A 22264-nucleotide genomic window follows, 5' to 3' on the forward strand; every position below is an offset into this window, starting at 1 on the left:
AGCTCGGCTACGAAGTGCAACATAAACTGTGTCCTGGAATTTATATTCATTTGCTTGGTAGATATGTATAGGCCTTCATATCAGATAGACAAAGGTAAAATACAGTATTTGAATTTCTCTCAGACTGTGCAAGTGCTGCTTATATCATAGCAAACGTTCATAAGGGTATATGAACATCTAAACTAAAATGCTAGAAATGAAACCTTAACCAAAAGCAGGAGACTTGCTGCCTGATAAAAAGATCAAGTATAGGTAGGTAAACAAAAATTATTTGCTCCAAAGATATTGAGCATGCTTGCAGTCCTTTGTTGGACCCTACTCAGGGTCTTTGTTTTAGGCTTGTTGCAGAGTTCTGTCTCTGTGAGTAGATAAGGAATGCACTGAATATTTTCTTAAAATGTTTTGGAAACCTTAAAGTGATTCATTTGTTATGCTTCCAGCTTGCCTGGGGACAGAATAACCCCTATGTCTTGAAAAACAGCAATTTTTCTTTCTCTGAAACGCAATACAGCTTAAAAGCAGACTTGGTTTTAATGTATTTCAGAACATGGTTTCACTCATGATTATTGGAGATGCATTGTTAACAATCTTAAGCAGTGAGATGAATAATGCCAAACTGCAAGGTTGCTAATATAAAAAGTGAGCGTGTTCACATTCCAAGTTTGGAGAGATGTTGCCGCTAGTTTTGACGAGCAGCTAAGGAACAGATTTTGCTGCCTGAAGACAAAGAAAGGAAGTTCTACAGCTGTTTTGCGTTATGCTTACGTCTGGTGTGGGCTAATTATTTACAAAAATTCAAAGGGAAAGGTCAGGCAAAGAACCCTTCCCTTTCTGTCCTTGAGGACTCAGGGACAGTGTAGCAATTAGATACAGATATGAAGAAATAACGCTATGATTTGAAAGTGCTTGGATTCCTGTCCTGTGCCCTCTATTAAAGGTCCACAGACTGTAGCAGCAGAAGCGTGGCCACTCCCACATGAAGGGCCATGGCTCCTTGTTTATTTTTGCTACCATACAAATGCATTTTTAGCCCATCTGTGCAAAACCGGTCAAGTTGCATAGTGTTGAAGAGGTGGAGAGATGCAATACTCTGTGTTGCTGGATAGCCAAGCCAGTGAGACTATAAGAGAAGTGAGCCACAGCTGTATGACAGAGCTCCTTTTTCCCTGTGCAGTAAGAAGGAATTGCTATAGCATCGTGGGCGGGGGGGCGGGGGGGAAGGGGAAGGGGAGGAGGCTGGCATTAACCTGCCGTAGTATATAAATTTTGTGTTCTCTTTTTATATTTTGTACATATTTTAAAATTATTTTATATTTCTTGTTGGTTCTCCTGCATACTTTGAGAGACACCTATCATAATTGCTTTTCCTTTCTGTGCCATTTTGTATTCTCTTTGAAAGCACTGTAATAACCATGTAAAAAGTAAGTCAGCTCTATGTTTACTTTGTGTAGTATGCATGCCAGATTTGAACCCAAATTGCCTAGATGCCTAGAGAAATGAAGTCTTAGGCAAGAAATAAATCAAGCATAACATACCTAAAATGTGCAGAGACACTTGTGTTATCCTAGGCAATTTTGAAATTAGGAGGCAAAAGGAAAAGAATACCTTTTTTCTTCAGAAAAATCTCATAGGATTTTTTTTTTTCCTTTTAACAAGGTAGTATATCAAATAAGGCTTTACCTTTGTATAACACATCCTTTACTTGCAAAGTATTCAACAGCTTCCTAAAGTTTAAGATAGTAGGATGTAAGATACACAACCACAGGAGCACAGTACCCACAGATAGAGTGGGGTTTGGATCCACATGTGAGATAGCAACTTACCGAGTTTTGCTACTGTGTGAATTGCAGTTAATGGCTGAAAGAACTAATTAAGTGTCCTTGAAGGGAAGGTGTACTGTGTCTGAAAGCTATCTCTGAAAACACTTAATACAGGTATCTGTAATAGCAGAAAAGTGCTATGCAGGATTTATTCTCATCTCCTCTAAAACAGTCCATCCATTTTGCCCATCTTCAGAAAGGACTTGAAATTAAGTGTGTTTAAAATGGAAGCTTTGTTTATTCTTTGCTGCTCTATCTGTTCTGCACTGTGTAGTAAAGCAAGCTACTGTGGCCTCTTTCTTTTTTAATAACTGCAGGGACCAGTTCCATTTTGTGGCCACTTCACAAGTATGTGGAGTTGGACCTTTGCCACTGGAGGCATACTTCTAGTATGGCCATCAACATTTGCCTGGATCTCTGGGTTGCAGCATCACGCACAACCTCCTTTTTAAGAACAGAATGTTTGTCTTTAAGTAAACTTTTACGTTTCTTCAGTAAATTGGGTTTTTTAACCAAGTCTTCATATTCGAATCATCTCATTCTCTTTTGTATGTTAAACTTCATTGTGGGGTTTTCCTCCCCCTCAAAGATGATGCTTTTGTGGTTAAAGTACGGTACTGGATTTCAGGAAATCAAGAGTTCAGTTTCTGGTTCAACCACAAATTTCCTGTGTGATTGCTTACTATCTCTGCCTTGGCTCCCCACAGATGTAGTGATGGTGTTTTATAAATTTGCAGGTTAGCAGGGCCCATCTTGATCATTTAATCTGATACTCTGCGTAACGGAAATGAAAAAAGTTAATTGCTTGCAGAAATTACAGGCTTTGTTTCTGCTGTAACATCTTGAAAGGTTTAACCAGCCTTGATTTTGTTCAAGAATCCACCATTTCACCTGCTGAAACGTTCTCACCATTAAGAGTCTTCAGTGGTAATGTTTTTTTTTTCTTATTATTATTTTGAGTTTTACCTAAAGTTTGCTCTTTTTCCCAAAAGTAAAAGACTCGGTTAAGTAAAATTCTTAGACTAGCCGAGGCATTTCTTAATAGTTTTCTTTGGCTAAATTAAAGAGGTCCCTTAGTCAGTCAATCTGAGTGTTCAACATAGCTCATTCTTTGGGTTAAGGAGGCACTAAATCATTTGATTCACTGCGTGTGCATGGATCAACTGTACTGTCCAGGCAAAATAGGACCATAGTTTCAGAATACCTTTGTTATAAGGTGATTCATATTATATTATATTATATTATATTATATTATATTATATTATATTATATTATATTATATTATATTATATTATATTATATTATATTATTTACCTTCCAGAGTTAGTTGGCCAGGACTAGGTTTCTGCAGCTTAATGCAGTGGCATTTTCTTTTGTAGAAATAGTTTGGAAAACACTGCTTTGAACTGGGCTAGAGGTGGTCACTTGTTGCCCTAAGGTTTTACTGCGTCCTTGTGTAGCGTAGCGTGTGTGTCTTCAGCCAAAAACAGTTAACACAGTACAAACTTTTGCCAAAGGGTTTTCAGGGAAGCTGGCCAGTAGAAGCAGGCTGCTAACCACAAACTGAATACCCTTTCCGTGATGAGTTATTCAAGCCTCTCATATTCATTCTGAGTTTTTGTTCCGAACCCTTTTCGCTGTTTGGTTTCAGCAGTCATAACTCTATGCAACCACGTTTGTTGATATAAAAGCATGATGACTGCTACTTTTTATTTTTGCTAAATATTTTGCTCCAGCATATATATCCAAATATTACATTTCTGTTTCAACAAGAATGTTCCACTGAGAGCTCATGTTCAGCTGGAGTCAACACCCTCCCAAGTTCCTAATGGAAGGCTAATCTGAGCACTCCATAGTCCTCGTTAGTCATACCTTAGTTTAAAATGCAGAAGAAACTGAACGTGTGTTAATCTTATTGACTTTGCTTTAAGCAGGTTAAGGACTACTTTGCAACTCTGCCAACAAGAGGACAGTATGTTATGACAAGACAGTGGCAAGCGTCAAGGCACCGGCTCCACGCTCTAGGCGCTGCAACTAGCATGGGGGGCTTTGTTTGTTCGTTCGTTTAAGTAATTTTTTCTGAGTTTTTACTTTAATGCCATTAGTAGTCTGCAATTTACTGAAGCTTTGTTTGATTGTGTTAAAATGTAAGTTGTTCAACTAAGTATATTTCTAGTGAATTCATGTTGTTTTGCATGATTGATCTCACTGTCATTTATTGTTCCACTATGTTTTTGTCATCACAAAAGTTGTCTAAAATCATATTTTCTTTCAAACCACTTAACTGCTTATGAAGCTACAGAACAACACAAGGTTGCAAACAGAGCGATCCCTTTGATACTCAACTAGAAATACCTGTTGAATTTAACAATTTGCCACGTGTGGGCTCTTCTGATTTTCCTCATTTCCCCTTTGAAATTCTGATTTATCCAAATGATAAGTAAGACAAAGCCAGTTGTCTGACAGAAGTCCTCTGTGTCACCAGAATTATTTTGTCAGCCCAAATAATGACCCCATTTAAAGAAGTTGTGGAGGCTGGGAACAGCCTATTTTCTCTAGAAGTGACTAGACTGATGCTAATTATATACCTGTCTGTTATTTTCTTATGTGTTAATGACTGCAGAGACCTCACTGACCAATTTTTTCTCAGTATTCCTGGATAGCTAGTTATAACTTTCATTCTCTCACTTGGTTTCACTTTTTAATTACTTTCCAACCATCATATTATTTTAAAATTATTATTTAATTATTTTCCAACTGTCATTTTATTTTTGGAACACAGTCAGTACTAGGCTTGTAATGTTCTGATGTCTAGTGACATTTCAAGGCATTTCAAGGTTCTAATAATTGCTTACTCTGTTCCAAAAAACCTACCTTAGTTCATCTGAAATTTCCTTCAGAATGCAGCCCCCTTTACACCTTAACTTAACCTTGAAAATGGGTACGGAAGCAGTATGGTATTCTGCTCTTATTCCACCCTGCACTGATTTCTGTATCTTGTTTTCGCAGTATGTACATGCCTTCTAGGGGCATGTTAAGATACATGGTATACTTCTTTTCCTCTCCGTTTAGGAAAATATTTTCTTGGCTGTGCAGGATATTGAGTCGTTGCTAGAGGTGGCAAAGTAAGGGAGTATCTTGCATCACAACGGAAGATGATAAAGCTTATAATAACCCTCAATTTCTCATAGTCTTAAGAAATAGAAGTGAAATAGAAGTGGGAGAGGCTACGGAAGTTGTTTATTTTTGCTCCTTCTTCTTTCTTCTTCCCAACAGAATCAACTTGATCTGAACTACTCTGACGAGTGTTGCCATCAGGATTCATTGCACAGTATTCAGATAGACCTGTAAAAGTGTTCTCTCTTGCAAAGATAAAGTTTACTTACATGGTAAAAAAAGTTCCAATCCTCGTGGGGGTTAATCCTGTTGACTTCAGACCTAATTGTGTTGCTTTTTGATCTTTTTTCATGTCCCAGACCACTGAAACTCTTAACAAAGGAGCAAAACTTTAATTTTGTGTGAGAGGACAATACAAAAAGGATACGAACATGTTTGGGATATTTAGGTGCCCTTGCTGCTGCAGAGGAGAAAGGAATTCCTAATGCAGGGTTTTAAGATGAAAGGACTATTAAAATCTTAAAAAGATGAGTTTAAACTGAACACTCAGGATCCAGCTGAAAAACTTCAGTATGCATGTTTAAAGTTTTGGGGGTTTGGTTGTTAGTTTGTTTTTTTTTTAATTCTCTAAATGTTATTTTCCTTCTATACCCCTCTGCCCTTCCCCCCCCCCCCCATTCTTATTTTCCCCTCTCACAATTTCCAGTCCTCCAGTTTTCACCCCTTCTAGATCCTCCCCACCCCAAGTTTCCTCTCCCCTCTTCTCTGTCTCCTCTTTTGCATTAATCCAGGTACTTGAATTCTGTAGAGAAACTATATTTATTAGATAAGTTTAATAATAAGTCATCCCTTTTCAAGCTAGTATGATGAAGTGAACTGCAGAATCTTCAACTTCGTACAGTTAAGAGACCAGTAATTTGTTACTCATACCTGGGAATATTTGTCACTGTTGTGTTTAGGAAACCACAAAAATTTTTGTTTGGATAGGTTGTCCCCTCTGTAGGCATGTAGGCACTTTAGATATGAATATATACACATTAATGCATATATGATATGTATATACACAGTACATCTATATACCTACACAGACACAGAGGCAAACACATCGTCATATGTGTACGTCTTTTAAGTAGCACTGGATGATATGCTGCCAGGAAACCTTATATTGTTTCTGCTCTTCTAGATAAGGCTCTAAACTACCAGTGGTACTGGCTGTGCCTAAATTTAAAGATAATGGGAAACGGTAATAGCAAGCTGCCACATAAATAAATAGTTGAAAGTGAAAGGAGGAAGGTACGTTGAGCAAGCAGCTTATGAGAAAGTATTCATTTCCAAAATGCAACACAGAAAGAAGAAAACTAAAAGAAGATCGAACCTCAGACGTTCACTCTGTACATTAAGTTTAATGGTTCTATCAACGGCTTCATATGACAGGAAATGATCTGGGCGTTTTGTTCACTTATTCTGGATGCCCTTAGTTTCAGAGAGCAACTGGTAACATGGATTGCACCTCGGAAGGGGACAGCTGAACTCTCCCTCTGGCTTTAGTGAGGAAAGAGCAGCGATGAAATCCGTGGACTGTGTGCACGTCATCCAACAGAAGGATACCGCCTCCTCTCCCTCTGCCCCCCCCGGTGCTTCTTCAGGCACCACGGGACTTTTTTCTGTCACATTCCTGTGGCTTGCAATGCTCCTCTCCTCTTGTCTTGCTGCAGTGTCTCTTTACTATGTTATCACCCTGAAAACAGAATTAGAAACTCTGCGCAGCGAGCTGATCTACAGGGTCCAGGCAAGGTCTCCGCTAGACCGGCCACCCGTATCCCCTGATGAAAATAAAGCGGGTACCCCTGTTTCTTCCTTCCTGCAAGTGTCTGCAGCTGTTGCCAGGCAGGTAAGCTGGAGGGGTGGGTTTTGGCTTGCAGGGGATGAGCAAATGTGAGGCTGCTTTCTGATGCAGAGAAATGACTGACTCACTTCTCCCTGTTAGGAGAACAGGCCTCCTGGTCCTGGCCCAGCTGATAGCTTCCAAAAGGAAATCTGGAACGGGAGCAGAAACAGGGGGAGAAGGTCTGTTGCCCATACAGAAGAAAGAGGTAAATAGCACCCAGTGGAGTGGGTTGGGAATCCACAGTTGGATACTGTCTTGAGAAAAGCAGCAGTGCTCAGCTTGTATCTTCTCCTGTCAGCTGATCCGTGCTCCCAGAACCTGTTAAGGTTTTTACAGTTATTGCTGAATGAATGGTGTTAACTGTAGGTATAGTCTCATAATGGTCACCACACTGTTTAAGGTACCAGGAGTCCATGCTCTCTGCAGGTTGAACTTTGCTTCTTGAAATGGAGGTATTTCTAGATGATGCGGTAGAGTTGAGTAAGGCAATTTTAAATTCTTCAGACTGTAAATCGCTCAATTCTAAGTCCATTATTCTGAGTTCAGGGTAATGCCTAACTTGTTTGTCTCTGATCAATATTAGGGAGGGAAAACTATTATTAAAAATGCCAAGTCATTTTGCTGGGAAAACTTGCTCATCCTAAAAGAGAGAAGTAGCAAGAAAGCTTCTTAACTTTAGGGAAGTAGGAGCTTTCAAAGAGAAAGGCTGGCTTGTACCTGTCAAAGAGGCAGACTACAAGGAATTCAGAAGTTCAGTGTCATTTCTGCATTAAAACAATCTATTAATATAATCAGCAAAATTAACAAAGGTGTGCCTATCCAGTAAGACTTTTTTATCATGGCCTTTTAAAAAGGTGCTCCAGGGAACACTGAAGACTGTGCTCCATAGAAGACTTCTGATGTCTATTATAATGTTGGAATATTAACGGGATATATTTGTTTCCTTTGGGGATAAAATGCCTACATTTTTTTTCTTTTTCTCTTTCCAAACAAAATGATGCCTGATAGGATGAAATATAGAATTTTATTATAACAATTTGCATACATACTCTAATTGCACAGAGCAACTAAACATGTTCCTGAGTCCCTAAATCAGTTCAACCTTCTTACAGATACTTTAGATTGTTTTAACTGATGAAAGATATCTTAAATTATTAATAGACAAAATTAAAATGGAGTAATTTGTAGGTGAAGACTAAATCACACTTTGCTTAAAATGTACTTTCGATTGACTATTTAATGTGAAATGTATTTCACTTAAGATTCAGCAAGCTAAATGAAATTTATGTTCTAGAGTATAATCACTCTACTTACCTCCAAGTCTCTCAAAAGAGAATATTCATTTAGGACATCACCCAAAATCCATATGTTTAAGTGGGTTTTATTCTATTTCATTAGTGATCTTTGGTTCAGGGTCTCGGCTAAGAGTGATTTTACAAACAGGACTGAGGACAAAATTGCTTAAACTGTCTTTCTTGTAGCTTGTCTCCTATCACTAAAGCTTCCCCACTCTCCCCACTCTAGGATTTCCCAAATAAAAACTAGTGATCTGTTCTACCTAAAGTACAAGTATCTTCAAAAATAAGGAGGCATGTCTTTTTTTAAATGAGTATTACGGTGTCAATACTCTGCATGTTATTCAGTCCCCTTCACAGTAGCTTTCATCTTTATTCTTATTGCTATTTGAGGGTGTATGGGGGACAGGAGGGTTATGGGCTCCTCAGCTGTGCTTCTTTCTGGCAGACGTAAGATTCTTCTCATCAGGTAGCCACCTCTGATTACACCTATTTATCTTTCTTCACATGAAATTCTAATTAAGCTACTTATCTCTGTAAGCCTTTTTTCAAAGATACAGCTGGCTTTAAAATTGTTGAGGATGGATAATAGAAAGCACAGAATAGGAACATTAATTTAAAAGGGAAAAGCTACACAGTTTGACAAAACCATTTTCTAACATAACCATCATATTTTTTTTATCTAAAAAAGAAAAAAAGTAAATTACAAATCTTGCACTTCCATAAAAGGTCATCTCTTAGACAAGGTTACCTTTCTGCCTGCTCTAATTACAACAAATTAAATCTTTCAGACGTTCAGTAAGGTATTACATTTTCTCAGATCAGACTTCAGTGATGGCCATGAACCTACTAGTCGATGTGAAATTTTGTTTCAGCAGAGTGAGTGAAATAAGAGAACATGGTGTTGTTCATGGTGCTGAATCCCGTCTGTTACTTGTTCATGTACACAAAATTACTAGCCCTGCATTTTGATCTTCTCACATCCATTTCTGGGTAGCAGAATCCTGGCAGCCTCCAAGTTGTCCTGCAGATGCACTGCACTCGTTCTGGTATGATGGCGATAAATTAGGGTAAGGAGTGAGGTGCCTTGTTCTTATGCTATTTCTGTTTGCTTCAACAAGGTCTCAAGGTAGAGTCTGGCCTCACAATTAATTGTTGACCCACAGTTTCACCGTAACATGGGCCAAATCCTTAGAAAGTGCATACTTGAAAATGTCACTGATATACAATTACTTCTAATCAGAGAGCAGAAGTAAAACATAGAACCATTATTTTACTTATAAACAAAGTTGTGGTTCAGTTCTGTTTTCTTTTTAAACTTTAATTTCCAAAAATGGGTGCTCCATGATTCTTTTTAGGCCCAGCATAGCCCTTCTTGAATATATGGAATTTCCTTTTTTTTTTTTTCCTGTATGCATGATGTTTCTATTTCTATTCTTCCATCAAGCATTCCTATTTGCTTGATGTTGTGTGCCTAAAAGTCACTACAAATTAGAATGTTAATTAAAATGACAACTGAATGAAAATGGATCTAACACAATGTTGGTTTTGTCATATTTTTGTGGGGAATGCATTTTTCTGTGATCATGCATAAAACTATTAGTCATCAGTAGTCGTATGCACATTTTGTGTCTTGAGACAATTTCCAGTTTAAGTAGGTTGAAGAGATGGGTTTCAAGCATCAATTCCAAATACAGCCGTACAGTTAACAGTCAGAACCAGAGTTCTTGATACAATGAGTAGGAGTTAATGGGTGATTTTGAAAGGTACAGATTATTAATATACAGGCAGATAGATCATGTAACTACTTCTGGCAAATGTCATATCAGGACACATAAGAACAGATATAATTTTTCTTATTTGTCTTTCTTTTTATAAGTCTTGCCTTTAGAGGAAAATGGCTACACAACAAAAACATCTGATTTTTATACCCTGGCCACAATTACTGATTGCCTTGCCTGCATGTAGTGAATCCAGGAACACGATATAGGTTGCATTACCTAAGCCAGTTCAATGTACAAATGCCAAGTTCCATTTACATGCTCTCTCTGTGCCTTGTTCTAATCATTACTGTGAAATTCTGATTCCCATGGCCAGCTAAGGAGGGGAGCATCAGGTCTTCTGTAAGCTTAAATTCTGGCAGCATCCTGCTGTGATCAGATTGGAGCACGGACTGTATTTACTTTGGTGTATTGAGGTTATCCATCTCAGCCAGTCTGGTGGCGCGTATGGAAGGAACTGAGCCTGGCATATGACTCGGCAATTTTTTTATTAGCGGTTCCCAGGTTCTACCCCAATATCAGTGTGTCCATGGGAAATAACTATCGCCGTGCAAGCATGGTGAATACGTCGTGAGAATTTTGCCATTGTGCTTGGTGTAATTGCCTTATAGGCACATTGGTACATTTGTCGGTTAGAAGTGTTTTGACTCTGTATGTTGCTGGTTTAGATCTCTGTGACAGAGGGATAGCAAGAACTTTTACAAGTGGAACTTGACTTTAGTGATCTTTGAATCAAGAAACAACCCTTTGTTACTAGTCTAAACAAATGGCACATATAAAATTCCTTCTCCAAGTAGCCAAAGTACTTCTTATTTTATTATTTGAAGAGGGGAAATATAAAAGTTCTCTTAATAATAAAAAAAAACCCTACTTCTTGAAAAGATGTGTTATTCTTTTTTGTTTCTGCTGACAACAGGCTAACTCAAAAGGAAGTAGGCCCTTTTATGCGAAAGGCTAGAAAATTACTTGATTCAGTGCTTGCAATTTCACATGAAGAATTCCACTTACTGAATGAATGAATCAGCATTGTTTATTATGCAGAACACTATGCAATCAAAAATATACAAAATAGGCTCTAATTTTTAAAATATTTTTTCTGCTATATACAGTATAATAGAACTCTACATAAAATATTCTTAATTCTTAGTAAATTATTTCCTTGTTATTCTGATTGTAACATGTTACTGGTTATTCTGTTAAGGATAAAATAATGCCACCAGTACTTCAAAGATCTTTGTTAGATCATAGTCATATCTGTAACTATGACCAATCCCTTTTAATGTAGGGACTTATTTAATCCATGATTAATGCCATATAAAGACTTCTTAATTAAAAAGTGCCAAATTAACCAGTCTATAAAAACACACAGGCGAAAAGTACAAGACGATTTCTTGTGATGAGAAATAAAGAAGTTAAGGGAAGAACAACTGCAAATTTTTCAAGAACATGCATATAACTTATAAACTGAATTATCTAGTGTTTAAAGATGTTTCAGGAAGTCTACAGAGAACAGATCTAGACCAAAGAAGGAACCTAAACATGGATGTCTGTTTTTTAAAGTTCAGGTTTTTTGCTTGCTTTTATTTCATCAAGAATTGAGATGCATGTCTCAGGCCTCAGATATTGAAACTTAAAAATTTTTGCATGAATTCACAGATAACAAACTTGAAATTTTGTTTGAATGGGTTATGAAGTTAGATTGCAAAATATTAAAATCATTATGCAAGTTAAATACTACAAAAACTTGCATGGGAAGGCAAATTTGATTTTACCATTATCAGGTCTTAAATCATGCAGATATGCAGAAGGCTGTGTTCCTATCCCACTGCAAAAGCTAGCTTTTTTTAAAAAATATTGTGGTTACATTGCTCAACCAGTGGAGAACACATCCCTTCATGTGCTGGCTGTGGTTTATAAAGGCATCTGGAGTCACTAACTTCTTCAGAATTCGCTGTTCTGTTCATGGAAGAAGATAGATTCTGAAATATTCTTCTCCCCACCCACACCCTGCAGAGCGGTCAAAATCAGAAGAAAAATATGCTTGTCAAAGCAAAGCTGTTATATGAAGTCATGAGAGGGTGGGACACACTTTGTTGTTCTAGACACACTCTGTTTTATACAGCTAGACCTCATGATGACACTCAGTCTAGATATTTTCGCACATTTTTAAAGACATACTTTACTAACCCTGTATTCTGCTTGCATTATTAATTATTCAAAAATACTTTAGGTTACAATCCTGAAATTTAAGTTTGATTTACACTGGGCTGAAGGGCATTCAGGTAGAGCATTTGATTTGTTCAGGTCAGTACTGATAGTAACTATTCAACCCATATTTTGTAATGCATATATTCTTGGCATTGTACTTCAAGGTCCTTCTTGGAATAGAATTGCTAATGTTTCTTAACAATGTTAACTTTTAACTGAAAATCCCTGTTAATTTACCCAGAAAATATACTCAAATATACACAAAAATATACATATCTTCTCCTTAATAACAGTGTTGTTGACTCTGAATTGGTTTCAATGAATTATTTAATTTTAAGCATGTATGTAGTTCCACTGAGGTCAAAGTGAAGTGCTTGTATATACTGGAAATAGTTATGTGTCAGTCTTGGCTTCTGAACATTTTTTTGAAGCGTGTTGTTGTTCAATCCCTCAAACACATTTTTAGATATCATTTGTCCTTTGTGGCTTTAGGTAAAATGGACACTGCTAATTTCTGTTTCCTTTATTGTCATGCTGTATGCATATTTGGACACGAAAAGCAAGCCTACTATATACTGTGGAGCCTCATTTCTCTCTGCATACACTAAAAAAGAGGACAGTGAGAGTTTTTTAGAGAATATGGAGAGTTGGTATGTGTTTTAAAAAGGTGGAAAAGATCTCAGACTGTACTGAACTTGCAGGTTTTAATTACTGTGTGGCAGTTCTCAGCAATGATGACTAGTATTTCAATGCTTAAACTGAAACATAAATCCAGACTTGCAGTCTGTGAATCAAGATAGTTACAAGAATGTCAATGAAATTTGTAGAACAGATTTAACAAGAGTTGCTAAAGTAGCCATAGCTTTCACTGCTTGTGAACACTACTCATTGGTACCCAGGTGGATAGCAGCTGGTTAGTGTGAATCATAACAAATCCTCTCTTCTTTGGTTAGTGGAAAATCCAGTGGCCACCCTAGTGAGTTCTTTTAAAAGCAGGAATGAAAATTTTGATTTAGCTTACTGAAATACTAGGGAAACAGCAAATTCTATTCACCAAGAAGGCACTTTGCTCCAAAGGATGGTGAATGAATACCTTGTGAAATAAATTGCCTGATGTGCTTTGTTGTGCGACTCCAGAAAATCACATTTTGATTTTATTTGGAAGCTTCTTTTTCAGAAAACTTTGTCGTTCGCTATTGTGCCAGAAAAATGACTGATAACAACAACTTTTTCAATTTTGTGTTAGCTTGGTTTTTCTATTCCTTTAAGAAGGCAGGGAATTAAGATGCTTTTAAATTCTTGGTTTGAAAATCTGTAGATTTTGGCACACTGTTGATGAGTATTGACAGAACCCAAGGACACATTCCAATGTAGGAGACAAGAGCTTGCAGGATAGTATTCCCGCTAAAGTAAGTAGGGCTCACAGGCTGTGTGATCATTGTGACATTGGAGTGTTCCCAGATGTGCACTTGAATCTTTGGCCGCTGCCAGTTGGTCAAAGCACCAAAGTAAATAATACTACTTTGTTTTCCAACCTGCAAAGTAGCACTAGAACCAAATTTTTTTATTAAAATCTGCTGTAAACAAATGCAACTATCCTCTTTGAATTTTATCCTGTTCCCTGACATTTATGCTTAGCAGATTTTTTAAAAGATCTTTGATTCACTTGCAAGCCTATATTTTAACATACCGCCATATTTTCTCTGATCAAACTCCTAGTTTCTCATTAGTGTCACCAGTCTCTACAGTTCTGAGTAACACATCAGTTTTGACAGATACTAAACTATTTGTTATGTGTGCATTAATTTGTTAACAGTCATCTCTATATCTTCCCTCTTAGTCTCAGTATAGGTTCGGTATCTGAAAACATATAGAAAGTATATATATATGGATTTTGAGGATTTATTTTGAAAGTACCGTGTAACCAGTATATATGACTAATATTTTACAGCAACTATGACTGTAAACTGGTTTCTTTAAATAACGTAGTAAACATCATTAGAAAATCTGATATCTGTGGTAGATAGCAGGGTTGGGGGTTTTTTTGAGGTTCTGCTTAGAAAATGAACAAGGCTAACTGATCTGATGATTCGTAGCTCATTTGTCTTACTGATACATTTTTCAGTTATATTAGGACCAGAGATTAAAACAAGCAACTATTACTTGTGCTGCTCCCTGTGGCCTCCTGCTTAGCTGCATGATCTCTAAAAGTTATCTAGTACGTTGCGATATGAATTTTGTTTTGGCACGTTTGAGTAAGATCTGTGTTAAAATCAATAGATTATGTTTTCAAATAAGCTGTAAGATTGAGAGAAAATTTTTCTTCATGTCGTTCTTTCTTTTTTTTATTAGTAGTTTCAAAAGCTTACTCTATTCTATTACTGATATGTGTTTCTTTGATCTCAAAATGCTTTCACTTCGCAGTGCTGCAGGCCTGTTTGCAACTGATTGCTGACAGCAAAAGTGATATCCAACAGAAAGGTAAGAATATGTTCCATGATTTTTAGCTAACTATTCCATGTATTAACTCTTCCAACCAATTTTATCTAACTTCAAAGCAGTATCTGAGTTATGTCACTGAATTACTTTTTTTTTAAAAAAAAAAGAGGTTCCTGCATCTGAACAGCTCTTGCAAATATCCTCTTCTCCATGGGGAAATCCAGCTAGTGGGACTGGAAGTCTTGACTAGAAGTCAGCTTTCTTAATTTTTGGCAGATGAAAATGAAGAAAGTAACTTTTCTTTCTCATTGCCCCAAAATTACTTTTTCTTTTAGATGATTCAAGCATTGTCCCTTGGCTTCTGAGCTTTAAACGTGGAACAGCTCTGGAAGAACAAGGAAATAAAATAGTGATCAAAGAAACAGGATATTTTTTCATATATGGCCAGGTGAGAAAGCTCAATTCACTACAGCATCTGACTTTTTAAAGGATTTTTAATGTTTCAATACAATATGTTTGAAGTCTCCATCTTTTCATTCTGTAGGTTTTATATACGGATACAACATTTGCTATGGGACACTTAATACAGAGGAAGAAGGCTCATGTGTTTGGTGATGATCTCAGCTTGGTGACATTGTTTCGTTGCATCCAAAATATGCCACAGTCTTATCCGAATAATTCTTGCTATACTGCTGGTAATTATCTAAGTTTTCCTTTTCTTTGTTTGCAAATAAACTATATCATATAGACTCTGTAGTGTGGGGTGATTAAGTATTGTAGCAGTTCTAAAGAAAATGGACTGCATTCATGGATTTGGTTAGTTGCAAAATTTCAGAATACTTTCAAGAAATATGGTTTTATATAAAGTATTGGCAGTTGGAGGGCACGCATCTGACTTAGGTGATCTGAACAATTCCCCTCTCTCCGTTGACTATATAATGTGGTTAGACACTTCGGTGCTTTCCGTTCGTAGATGCCTGAAGCAGACAAAAGGACATACTGTCCTTACTGAAGAATTCAGTTTAAATTAGGTGTTGAATTCCACATTTAGTTATCCCAATAAAATATTTAGGAGCTATGTTCTGCTTTAAAACATCATATATGAATTTGAGCCACCCAATTTTTGCATACCTTACTGTGGAATTTCCAAAGTTATTTCTTACCAGCTTAATTCTCTACTCCTTATAATGGCTACTTCAGTTATACTCTTTGGTTAGATGAAAAATAGTTAAGTCCTATCAGGAGCTCTTTCTGACTGCACAAATTAGAAACACCACAGGAAAGATCAGTTAAAATATTTAATGCAAGTCCAGCAGGCTCAGTGCTCAATATATATGTATATTCCTGCAGTAGCGTTTAAGGAATTATTATCAAGGCCTATTAAACCTTATTTGGTAGCTCTTATCTGTCTACCTTTTCCCTTTAATAGTGGATTTGAGGGTTTTATCTTTTGTTACTTTCCAACAAGATCTGTGTGAATAAAAACTACCCTTTTTTTCAATACCTTATAAAAAAGTGGGCGACATTGAGTGGAGTTGACTGTTGGCAAGTAATGGCACTAATCAAATGGGAGGGGAAGGAAGCTAATTTTTTTTTCCAAATAAAAATAAATTAGCTACTTCCCCCTGGTAACTGAGGCTGTCAAAACATTTTCTTTAATTTTCTGCCCTTCTACCCGCACATTCAGGCGCCATAACCACTTTCAATTTCATCTATTTTCTTATTTGACCCGTGTATTACTCCCCACCTTTCTTAGCTAGCATGTCGACTCCATCCTGACACTTCATGGTTCCTGCTTCCCAAATTCCCACCCCTCTGCTTTCACCTGGGAAACCAAATGTCACTGCAGTATCTCATGCTTTGGAACATGCGTCGCAGCAGATGTCAGATGTGCTCTCAGCTCAGTGACTGCGACTTGACAGCGAGGCGCTTTCGGTTATCACATCAGCTGATGTACGGCTGGCAGGAAGCAGACTTTTGTGCTCTGCAGTTGCAGTGGATCAGCTGATGTCTGGTAACTTCATTTTGTTGGTAAAGCTCATAAGACCTCCTCCAGAATTCTGGGAACGGAGTGGTCTAGGACCCGCAATACCCAATGCTGACCGTGACTGTCACATCACCATAACATGAGGAATCTGGCTACACTGCTGTTACAAATTTTTGCAGCGTTTGCTGAAGTGAACTGTGATACACTGAGTGCAGAGTGGAAAGTAGGTCCAGCTGCACAGAGGACATTAAGTGTCAGCTTTGAGTAGGCTGCAATTTGTAAGGTTGTGCCTAAAGATAAAAAAGCACTCATCACAAGTAAGAAACCATGCTTATGTTTGTAAGATCACATGTAATGACTTTTTGAATACCGTTTATGAAAGTAACGTATTTGAAATATTAACTTAACATTTTTCCAAATCTTTTGCCAGGCATTGCAAAATTAGAAGAAGGGGATGAACTTCAACTTACAATACCACGGAGAAAGGCCAAAATATCCTTGGATGGAGATGGTACCTTTTTTGGTGCAGTTAGACTGCTCTGAAGCCCTTCATTTCTGTTATTATGCTTAATGCAGCTTTCTTGTTTTCCTATGCCTTTGTCAGAAAAAATATTGACTTGTAATAAAGTTGCCAGTTCAGTCTCTCCCCATCCACCACCAGCTTCTGAGAACTTTTCTTCAGTTTAATAAGCAAACCCAAAACAGGAAACACACCAGACATACTTGTGAGATATAACCATCATGTGACTACCAGAAAGCCACTTTATTTTAGACAATGGAAGACTCTAAATAACAACTGCAAAGCAATGGATTTTTGGCTTTGCAACAATTTCTCATCCATAAGGCAAAGCAAAGAAGGAGTTGCCCATAAACTATGGCATAAACAAGACCATTGACAATCAAATTATTATCCATAATTGAAAAGGAAAACTAAAACAAAAGTACCTCTTAGATTTGATTTGTTTCATCAATAAAATATTTGAAGTATAAAGTACAGGGAAGTAACATCAAACATTAGATTCCTCATCACAAAATGGAGGCTTCGGGTGGGTTCTCAAGGTTTTTTTTTTGTTGTTTTCTTTGACACCAAGATTTTGGGGAAGGAAAAAGTCTAAGCGTATGGGATAATGAAAACAAATTCCTCAGAAATATATAGAACAGTAGCCACTGGCTTGCTTCTTCCCTGTGAACAAAAGGTATACAAATTACTAAAATCTATTAGTATTTACTAATTAGAATTAATTTCACTGGAAAAAGGGCATGTAAGATACTTCAACAGCTCAATCGTCAAAGCATTGCTACTCATCAAGGAATATGTGTATACTTCTATGTAAGTAAAGCAGGGATAGAAAGAAACACAGTGAGATTAGACACAATACAGTAGGCAGAGTTGGATTTCTGGCTTCGTAATTTCTGCAGTCATATATAGATGTATATATATACAGTACATATATGTGTATATATGAAAGTATGTACACACACATATATAAGCCTTTGGCATTTGGGCATAGAATTTTGTCTTCTTTTGAATAGTTTATCCAATGGAAAAATTACTGCATACACATTTTTTTGTATTTCTCTTGCTTTTTGCTATGATCCATTCTATGCAATATAGTAAAAAGAAAAATACAGTAAACGTGGAACCAGCCATACAACTAAGAAAATACACTTATATCCCAGAAATCTGGGCTCAGTCCTTATGTTAACTATAGGCTGCTTCTGCAGTTTTGAATATATTGCACAACTCTCTTACAAAAATATCAGACCTGTAGAAAGACTAAACAGATGTCATTTTTTCTTTTCTTTTGGATGTTTGCTTTGTTCAGTAGATAAGATTTATCTGTTTTTTTACCCCAAGAATCCATGTGTATTGCAAGGTCAAGGTAATCATGTGGTCAAGACTTCTAGGAGCTATTGTAATACAAACATTGAATACTTATTCCACTGATCTTTGAAGAAGTACTGAAGTGCTACTGAATAGATAAAATAATAAAACCCACAGTAATGAACTGTGCTTCATTTGAAAATATTTTTAGGGGTTGAGAATTGTGTCATAGAAGTTCATTTAGTAAAGAAAAGATGCTTTGTATATTGCAGTCTTGTCTGTTTTTATAAGCCGTGCTGATTTGATTGCATTCTCATGGTGATAGATAATAAATAGAAGAGATTTGGACCTAGGAATTACAGACCTGGACAGGCTGGATCAATGGGCCGAGGGTTTAACAAGGCCAAGTGCCAGGTCCTGCACTTGGGTCACAACAAGTTTGCAACTCTATAGACTTGGGGAGGAGTGGCTGGAAAGCTGCCTGGCAGAGAAGGAACTAGGGGTGCTGGCTGACAGCCGGCTGAACATGAGCCAGCAGTGTGCCCAGGTGACCAAGAAGACCAACAGCATCCTGGCTTGTATCAGGAATAGTGTGGCCAGCAGGAGCAGGGAGGTGATTGTGCTCCTGTACTTGGCACTCGTGAGGCCGCACCTGGAGTGATGTGTTCAGTTTAGGGCCCCTCACTACAAGGGGGACATCGAGGTGCTGGAGTGTGTCCAGAGAAGGACAACAAAGCTGGTGACGAGTCTGGAGAGCAGGGAACTGGGGTTGTTTAGTCTGGTGAAAAGGAGGCTGAGGGGAGACCTTATCTCTCTCTACAACTATCTGAAAGGAGGTTGTAGCAAGGTGGGTGTTGGTCTCTTCCAAGTAATAAGTGATAGGACAAGTGGAAATGGCCTCAAGCTGTGTCCAGGGGAGGTTTAGATTCAATATTAGGAAAAATCTCTTTATTGCAAGAGTGGTCAGGCATTGGAACAGGCTGCCCAGAGAAGTGGTGGAGTCATCATCCCTGGGGGTGTTAAAAAAATGTGTAGATGTGGCACTTCAGGGCATGGTTTAGGAGGCAGGGTGGTGTTGGGTTGACGGTTGGACCTGATGATCCTAGAGGTCCTTTCCAACCTTAATAATTTTATGATTCTATGATTTTATGCTTCCTCATGTTAAGCATATTCTGTGCCTACGGAACTTTCAAAAGGGAGAGGAAAATATTCCCAGCAGTTTTTTCTCTTGGATGAGTTCATGGATTACCACCATCAGTAAGATCTAAGGCTGTTTTTCAAGGTCAGTCCAAGCAGTACTGAGAAGGAAGTTGATGCAAATACAGGGAAGAGAAAAGCTAAATATTTGATGTAGAAAGGATCTCATGGAGTTTGCAGGTAACATAGAGCTTAGGGATGATGGGGGAAACAAACTATATTTGGAGCTGGACTGCAGAAATCAGAGAAACCCTAACTAGGATTTGACTGTTTGTGAGGTGGGGAGAAATGCAAGGGCATGAAATGGACTGGCTGTTAAAAGCCTGGGAAATAAGAGAGGTTAGGCAAAGGCAGCAGCTTTGTGGAAAAGGGCCAAGGGTTGCTAGGGAAAGCAGGCTAAGCACAAGCCCACAGTGAGCTGTCAGAAATTAAGGCTAACAGCATACTGCTCTGTATTAACAGAAGCGTCACCAGTCGATTAAGGGATGGCATTATTTCTGTTTTCTTGGCACCTTTCAGAGAATATCTAGGATCCTGCATCCAGGTTTGGACACACTACACCCAAATACAGGAAGGACAGTGAGGAACTTGAGGGAGTCCATCTGTAATGCAAGGCGGTGGCTGGAGTGGAGCACACACCTGCCCTGTGAGGAAGAGCTGAGGGAAATGGGTTTGTCCAGACTGGAGGAGAGGCTCAGGGTGTCCTAATAGCAGCCTTCCAATACCAGTTCAGAGGTTGTCAAGAAAATGGAATCATACCTTTTGAGAGGTCCGCAGCGATGTGAGAAGGGACAATGGGCACAAATCAAACTAGGAAGTTTGTACTTGACATAAGGAAAAAAATCATTACCATGGTGTCATGGTCTCTTTGGATCTCTCAAATTTACAGATCAACATACTCTGTAAATTAAACTTCATGTTTTGAGCTCATTAGGAAATACAACAAACATGACAAACAAGGGTTCAATCCCCTTTGTACAGACTAGTCTAACATGTGAGTTCACTAATTCATCACTTAAGTCATGAGGTTTCAAATTCACAAGCTCTCTAATTCATAACTCACAACTCATAGCTTGAAATTTGTGCACCTATGGGCAAAAGAGTTACCTAGCTGATGGGGAGAGCACTTATCCTTCCTCCTCTGTCACGGTGTGGGCATACCCTGTATCACACTGGGAAGCATGAAAGCCTCAGCAGTTCTGCTGCTGTTGAATCTGCTTCAGAAACTTTTTGGGTAAGTGGGCATATTTATACCTTCCAGCTTGGAGGTTTGGTCTATACCATTTCCATGAGTTAGCAGATCATGAAGAAACTGCCAGACAACCAATATACAAGGATGATGGCTGCAGGAAACAGCAAGCTGTAGGTGATAATGGTTGCATAATGACCTTTAGTCCTTTCTGGCCACTGGGTCCTGCCTATATGTTGCCTTCACTTTGAACTAGTGGTGCTGATCACAGCATACATCAGGCCTTAGCATGCGCTGTGTGTTAACCAAAATTTGAGCAGAAATTGAGTGAAGAGTCACACCATGGGGACAGTCAACGACTGAAGCAGGTTGCCCAGATGGGCTATGAAAAATCTGTTCCTACAGATTTCCAACACCTTAATGGATAAAACCCTGAGCAATGTGGTCTGAATTCAGTGTTGATCCTGCTTTGAGCAGGCTGGAGTACAGGCCTCCGAAACGATCCCTCTCCCCTGGCTGATTCTATGGTAAGAAACAAGGAGATGTGGGGGACAGAGAAAGGACTGAGACAAGTAGGAACAGGTCAGAAATGATCCTGCTGGGGAAGGAAGGGTGTTCATTTCCTGAGTGCAAATGAAACATGGGATCCTCAGTGTGTGCTTCAACAGTATCAGCAAATATTTATGTAATGCACAAGGCAGGTTCCTGTTAAGCACAGCAAGCTGCTAGCAATCATTGGGTATTGCATGACCCAAAACTCAAACTGTAAATTGAATCAAGCCATGTAGCCAAGTAATAATCGTTATTCATTCACTTGCAAGTTTCCTTTGGCCTTTTTTTTCTTCCCCCTTCCCCTGCTTCACTCAATGAATGGGAGGCACTTACTTCATCCTGTGGAAAATGGGATATTGATGGAAAATGTTTTAAACTGGGGCCCAGACTAATTTTCAGAAATACAGAAAGGAAGTAGTAAATGAGGCAGAACACGCGCAGTTTAAATCAGAATTGTATTCCCCTTCTGTCTGTGAGAGCTGGCTGAAAAACCATGTTTACTTTCTGCAGATTTTGATTTCTTTTTAATTTCTTTAAATCTTGGGTTGTTTCAAATTTTACTTAAAACCATTTCTACCAAAACTTTTTCAGCAAACTTAAGTTCTTCAGACCATGTCCCTAATCCTGATGAATGTTAGTTATTCCAATGGCTGCAGGAAGTCCTGTATCTCAACATGTACATGGGTCCCCCTTCCAGACTGAGCTCAGGGTACTTGCCTTCCAGAACTTCTTGGCCTAGGAAAGAGTCTTGATGAGCTCTGTTGAACCTGGAGATTGCCACTTTCAGTTTCCCTGGCTTAGTACCCAACAGACCTTTCAGAAGTCTAAGCTGAGTACCCTCCTGACATCACTTTCAATTTGGTAACAGTTCCTTCAGTCTGAAATATTTTAAACAGAACATTCTGGGCTCTACAAGCTGCCATTTTTGGTGAAGGTCTATTTTGTCTGAAAATGTCCAAGTTGCCC

The 22264-nt window shown here is 38.2% G+C and overlaps 1 protein-coding gene across 8 annotated transcripts; it reads left to right on the forward strand.

Moving 5' to 3' along the window:
• Nucleotides 1-830: 830 nt before the first annotated feature.
• Nucleotides 831-18623, forward strand: TNFSF13B (TNF superfamily member 13b). Of its 8 annotated transcripts, none has more exons than XM_075090620.1 (9): nt 835-1173; nt 3755-3967; nt 5097-5209; nt 6416-6828; nt 6925-7030; nt 14534-14590; nt 14884-14996; nt 15093-15243; nt 16966-18623. In XM_075090620.1, the coding sequence occupies exons 4-9, from the start codon at nt 6502-6504 to the stop codon at nt 17076-17078; spliced, it is 867 nt and encodes a 288-aa protein (XP_074946721.1). In that variant the 5' UTR covers nt 835-1173; nt 3755-3967; nt 5097-5209; nt 6416-6501; the 3' UTR covers nt 17079-18623. The 8 variants fall into 8 exon arrangements, with proteins under 8 accessions (XP_074946730.1, XP_074946721.1, XP_074946739.1 ...); XM_075090638.1 differs by having other exon boundaries at nt 3755-3889; XM_075090656.1 differs by lacking the exon at nt 835-1173 and adding an exon at nt 1244-2747.
• Nucleotides 18624-22264: the final 3641 nt, after the last annotated feature.

Source organism: Phalacrocorax aristotelis, chromosome 1 (genome assembly GCF_949628215.1).
Source record: "Phalacrocorax aristotelis chromosome 1, bGulAri2.1, whole genome shotgun sequence".
NCBI classification, from domain to species: Eukaryota; Metazoa; Chordata; class Aves; order Suliformes; family Phalacrocoracidae; genus Phalacrocorax; species Phalacrocorax aristotelis.

What these genes read in the sequence shown, in the direction of transcription:
- TNFSF13B (XM_075090629.1), top strand. Translation starts at nt 6,502, where the DNA reads ATGAAATCCGTGGACTGTGTGCACGTCATCCAACAGAAGGATACCGCC. An exon ending in CTGCAGCTGTTGCCAGGCAG is followed by an intron (nt 6,829 to 6,924) that starts GTAAGCTGGAGG and finishes TCTCCCTGTTAG; the next exon opens with GAGAACAGGCCTCCTGGTCC. An exon ending in ATTTTTTCATATATGGCCAG is followed by an intron (nt 14,997 to 15,092) that starts GTGAGAAAGCTC and finishes TTCATTCTGTAG; the next exon opens with GTTTTATATACGGATACAAC.